Consider the following 5,430-nt stretch of genomic DNA (forward strand, 5'->3'; position numbering starts at 1 on the left):
CCAGATATGTCGTAACACATTAGATTTTTCATCCAAATCCTTTACAAATGACGAAACTTTGTAGATGTTGACATTTACTTGGATTGATTGGTGTTTGGTTTTGCATAAGCAGTTCATATGTTTTGTTGCCTCACGGTCTCTTTCTAACGACACCTCTTACTCTTAAATATTTTCGAGCAGAGGAATGCAAGTTATAACCAGGATCCAAATTCAGGAGCCAGTTATCTCTCTGCAACGGCATCATCAACCCGGAAGAACAACGATATGAATGGATGGGCTTTGGTGGAGCATCCTAAGTACCCGCCACCACCTTCACAGTCCGAGGATGTTGAACACTGGACTCGTGCTATGTTTATCGATGCTAAGAAGAAATGAAGGGTGGATTCTTGCTTGTTGAGTGAAGCGAATACTTTTGTATATATGTCTTACAATGTACAGAAACACAAATCATCGGTAGATTCTCTATTTCGTCTTGCGTTTAAGAACTGAACAAGACCAGACGAATCTTACTATTTTGGTGTAAGTTTCACTATTTCAATTTCTAAATTGAGCTTATTAAAAACAATTCTTGGGTTCACCCCTAACTTTATTTTAACCAATGTGAATTTGCCTTGTCATAATACATTTAAGAATTTGTTTATTCATCTCTTTATAAAAATAAGGAAACAAAATATATATATATCTTATTATAAAATTAAAAGCTGAAACCGTTTTTTTATAAACCCAAACCGATATATAATTTCATTTTAATTGTAAAATCTAAATCATAACCATCTCATTTGTAAACCAAAACCGGCATATAATTTCATTTTAATTATAAAAATTGAAATTCTAACCATCTCATTTGTAAACCCAAACTATCATATAATTTCGTTCTAATTGTAAAATCTAAACTCTAACCATCTCATTTGTAAACCCAAACCGACATAATTTCGTTTTAATTAGAAAATCTAAACCCTAACCACTTGTAAACCCAAACGTACATACAATTTTGTTTTAATTATATTAGTAAAATAATATTTATATATATATATATATTGTTTTAATTTTGTTTTAATTTTATATTAGTAAAACTTTATATTAGTAAAAATATTATATATTACTAATATATATATATATATATATATTGCTAAATATTAGTAATTTTCTTTTTAGATAAATTGCAAATCTATACTAATAAAAAGTAAGAGCTATAAGCTCCTAAGGCCGTCCACATAGGATTTTAAACAACCAATATAAATTTGACATATCACTTATTAAAATTTTATACAATTTCCAGAATTTTCTATATTAAGAAAATAAAAAGTAGGAGTTATAAGCTCCTAAGGCCGTCCACATAGGATTTTAAACAACTAATAGAAATTTAACAANCTCGTCCATGTCTGTTGGTTTTTCAACGCACAGGGCTCTTGCTCCCGTATATGGCAACGAAATTCCTATTGGGACGCAAGTCCTCCTACTCGAAGGTACAATCCTTTTTCCCCTTTTTGGAGTCATCATTCTACATATATGTGTGCTTTGAAAGATGGTAAAAATAAATGAAACTAAACCTGTCATTTGTTCTGTTTTNATAAATAAGATTAATATGCTTCCAACAACGAATGAGCAGGAAAGCTTGATTTATCAGGCGTCCAAGTTTAAAGTTTTATTTGGTTTGATCTGGTTTTTATTTGATCAAATTAAAACTTTAAACAGTTTCAAAAAAATATTATAATATTGAAAAATTTTAAAAGTTTAAATATTATAAAGATTGAAACTTTTAAAAGTTCTTAGCTTTTAAAAAGTTTTTAAATATTATAAGTTTTAAATTTTAAAAGTTTAAAATATTATAAATATTGAAAATTTTTAAAAGGTTCAAATTTTATATTTCGAAACCTTTTAAAAGTTTAAAATATTATAAATATTGATGCAAAACATAAATTATCTTATTTATCTACATTTGTGTTTTTTATTTCTTATGAGGTGTAAAACATATTTTTGTGTATGATTTTATAGATGAGTTGATATTCTTTCATTAATTTTTTATTTTTGGGTCTAAGGAAGAAGGATTGACATCGCAAGACCTTAATTTAATGTTTGAGTCAAATTTTGAGGTTTAAAGAAGAAGAATGGACGACAAACACACATATTTTATCAGCTATACATAGGCATGATCAGGGTTACGGTTGTTACATTTAAGGTTTATTAACCATCGGTTATGGTTAGAAATTTTTGTAACCTTAACCAGAACCGTTTAACAAACGGTTAAACGGTTACGTTTAAATACGGTTACGGTTCAAGCGGTTACTGTTATATACGGTTAAGGTTATTTTATAATATGATACGGTTGATATTATTTGATGATATAATATAATTGATATTATTTATTTATAATTAATATGTTCTTATAGTGTACTCATAATAGGATTTCACCTGCGGTACACCGCTGGACTAAATTATAAATTATTGTATTTTAAATAATAATTTTTAATTTATTAAGTTTTCAATATTTCAATTAATTTAGAATTTTTTTCTTCTTCTTACGTTTTATAAAAGTCTAGATGTGTTATATTCTCCAGAATTAAACAGAGTATCTGCATATATAGTATGTTAGTGTATATTTTTATGTGTATATATTTTTTTTTTTTGAAATATTGAGAATGTTTATAGTATGTGTAATATTTTGTAGTTCATATACTTAATAATTTATAAGTTAATTTTCAAAACTAGGATTACAAATCTATAGTATAAATGAGATAAACTAATAGCTTGTAGTGTTGGTTCTATAGTCCAAACCCGCCCTGCTAGGCGGGTCACGCAACATGTTCAAAGATTTTTAATCCGCAAAAACTCATCATACGAAACCCGTGAAAGTAAAAATTCGTTTTAAATACGTAATAAAAGTATTCCTTTGATTAGGAATTACGCATTATTACTTTGATTAGGAAGAACTTTTTTTATTCAAATTTAAGGAATGCTATATTTATTTAAATAATTATTTAATTACTATTTATTGTAAATAGTAGTAGTTCCATTTTTTTGGAAAGTTGCAATTATAGGAGAATAATTGTTTACAAAAATTGGAAACTTTATCATAATTTAATAAATAGTTAATAATAAATTAAAAATAATTAATGTCAATGGCATGATTGTAATTAGGTTCCAACTCTAGGATTTATTTGCTAAATGTCTCCAAAAATGTATATATAGATTTCTATATATCATATGATTCATATTAAATAAATAATTATTAGTATATTTTATAATGTTTTTAAAATATTATAAACTAAGTAAGGATTTTGGTTTGAGAAGTTTCTAAACGTGTGGATCTAAAACCAAACAAGTATATGGATAAAATTGTCAATAATTGGGTGCATGTGTTGACTATGCTGGTAATCATGAATTTCACAAATTTTATGAGAAAAGAAATGATTTTGTTCTTGGAGTTTGATGGGTTAACAAGTTGTGTGGTAGTCTAAAAAAGGTTTTTCAGTGGAAGAATGTGAAGAAATTGACGAGGAAGAAGAAGAAAAAGAGTATCACAAATAACCAAATAGTAAAAGTTATGATGACAATTAACACAAAATTTGACAATGAAAATGACAAGAAAGAATATGAAAAATAAGAAAACATTGAATAAAAAACACGAAAACATAGGTGGTAGCGATGAATTAAATATGAAAATGAGTTAAATTCATGATTATAAAATTGTTTCATTTTTCTGGTGGTAAAAAAAAATGGTTTAGGATATGTGAGGTCATCAGTTTGATTTGCCTCGCCTGGACGTCAAGTTAAATTTATGATTTTTTTAACAGATTTGATTTTATAACACAACTGATTTTTATATTTTAAAAAATTGTGTATCTGAAATTTAATTTCTTTCCTTAGTAATAATTTTCCGTAATCAATCATATATAATTTTTATCAAAATATATCAAATAAACCCACGATACACGTGGGTTCAAAACCTAGTTTGTTAAAATAAATATTCTCATAGAAAAATAAGCTTGTGCATGTTTCATCTCCCTTTTTTTCTTACCTACATATAAAACATAAATTATTTACTAAAGTCAACCTCATAGTAAATAAATAAACAAACATTAAATCCTTTTTACACATATGATACATTACAATGTTTTCAATTAATTTTTGGCTTTTGGAAAATAAAATATCTGACTCTAATTTTGTATTGTTTTATTTCCAAAATATTATTATCTTAATTTCAATAAGAAGTTGACTCAAAACTGCTTTTGTTGATATTTAATTTCTCTATCTTCATTTTCTTTCCCAAAATATATGTACTATTAGTTGTTTATCCAATAATTATAATTTATTACTCATTTTAACAGTTAAATCTATTCATAAACTTATCAATACAATAAAAGATAAAGGTGTTTTTTTCTCTAGAGCTTGACACTTCAGCTTCAATATTAAAGCATAGATTGACAGATCAGTTAAAATCAGTATCCAATTAAAACATTTTAATTAATACACGTTAAGATTTATTTTCTTCCACGTCATTTTTTATTTATTCTCTTTAACTTTAGGAATCATACAAAAAAACAGAAAAATCATACACGTAAGATTTAAGATCGTTTCGTTGCAACAAAAAAACAGGGGTAGCAAAACGCGAGATCCGATTGGCCGAAATTTTAGACAAAAGTTTTTTTTTTTTTGTTTCTTTTTTTTCTTTCTCTAGTGCTCGAGAGACGGTGATGACGAAAACGAAGACATGCTCTATGCTTCTGCTGGTACAATTCTTCTCGTTTTCGTTGGTAGATCTTGATGAATTAGTGTTGTTTATATCTGATTAATATTAGGGTTATATGAATTGGGAATTAGAAAATTAGGGTCCTTTGTTGTTTGGATTTTAATCGGAAGAATGGATTTGACGGTGGTTGGAGTAGGCGCCGTGGTGTTGCTATTGAAGGGCGACGTCAAGCAAACTGCCACCGTCGTAAGGTGTAACGTCAAGCACATCCGTCACTAGCTCGAAGAAGAATCCTCTGCCGCCTCCAAGTCGTAATTCTGCTCTCTCTTGATTCCTTATGATTTCTCCTTTGCGAAGGTGTGTTATGTTTGTTAGTTTGGTGGGGTTTGTGGTTTCGTAAACCGGTTCACTCTCTCATTTTCGATTTTTTGCCGTGAGCTTAGTTGTGTTGGAAAGCTTATGGTATGAATATAATATCAGTTGTTTAAATTCTAGGATCATCTGAGATTTTGTAACTTGAGTAAAACATAAAAAGATTGATTATGATGGCAGTGGTTTGGGTGGGCATAGTTGTGTGATTGAGCAAAAGTGTGACACTATATATAATGGTTCTTTGGATTGAAGTGGTAGATTTGAAGAATTTTTTTGAAAGAATTTGACTTAAGTATTATCTTAATTGAATCTAATATGTTTCTGATTTGGTATTTTGTTTGCATCGACGAGGAGAGTTCCAGGTATGT

At 28.0% G+C, this 5,430-nt stretch overlaps 1 protein-coding gene and 1 long non-coding RNA gene across 6 annotated transcripts in view; both read left to right on the plus strand.

The window, feature by feature from the left end:
- LOC104709532 overlaps positions 1-565 on the plus strand; it is a 2,406-nt gene extending 1,841 nt beyond the window's left edge. The window contains exon 6 of the mRNA XM_010426128.1: positions 181-565. Within this exon, the coding sequence (XP_010424430.1) occupies positions 181-375 (195 nt within the window). The 3' untranslated portion in view covers positions 376-565. The remainder of the gene's footprint in view (positions 1-180) is intronic.
- LOC104707174 overlaps positions 4,559-5,430 on the plus strand; it is a 2,646-nt gene continuing 1,774 nt past the window's right edge. For 4 of the 5 annotated variants that reach the window (XR_754569.2, XR_002032992.1, XR_002032993.1 and 1 more), the window contains exons 1-2: positions 4,559-4,730; positions 4,822-5,424. This is a non-coding gene — a long non-coding RNA (uncharacterized LOC104707174). The remainder of the gene's footprint in view (positions 4,731-4,821; positions 5,425-5,430) is intronic. The other variant, XR_754570.2, reaches the window with a different exon arrangement.

This window comes from Camelina sativa, chromosome 8 (assembly GCF_000633955.1).
Source record: "Camelina sativa cultivar DH55 chromosome 8, Cs, whole genome shotgun sequence".
NCBI classification, from domain to species: domain Eukaryota; kingdom Viridiplantae; phylum Streptophyta; class Magnoliopsida; order Brassicales; family Brassicaceae; genus Camelina; species Camelina sativa.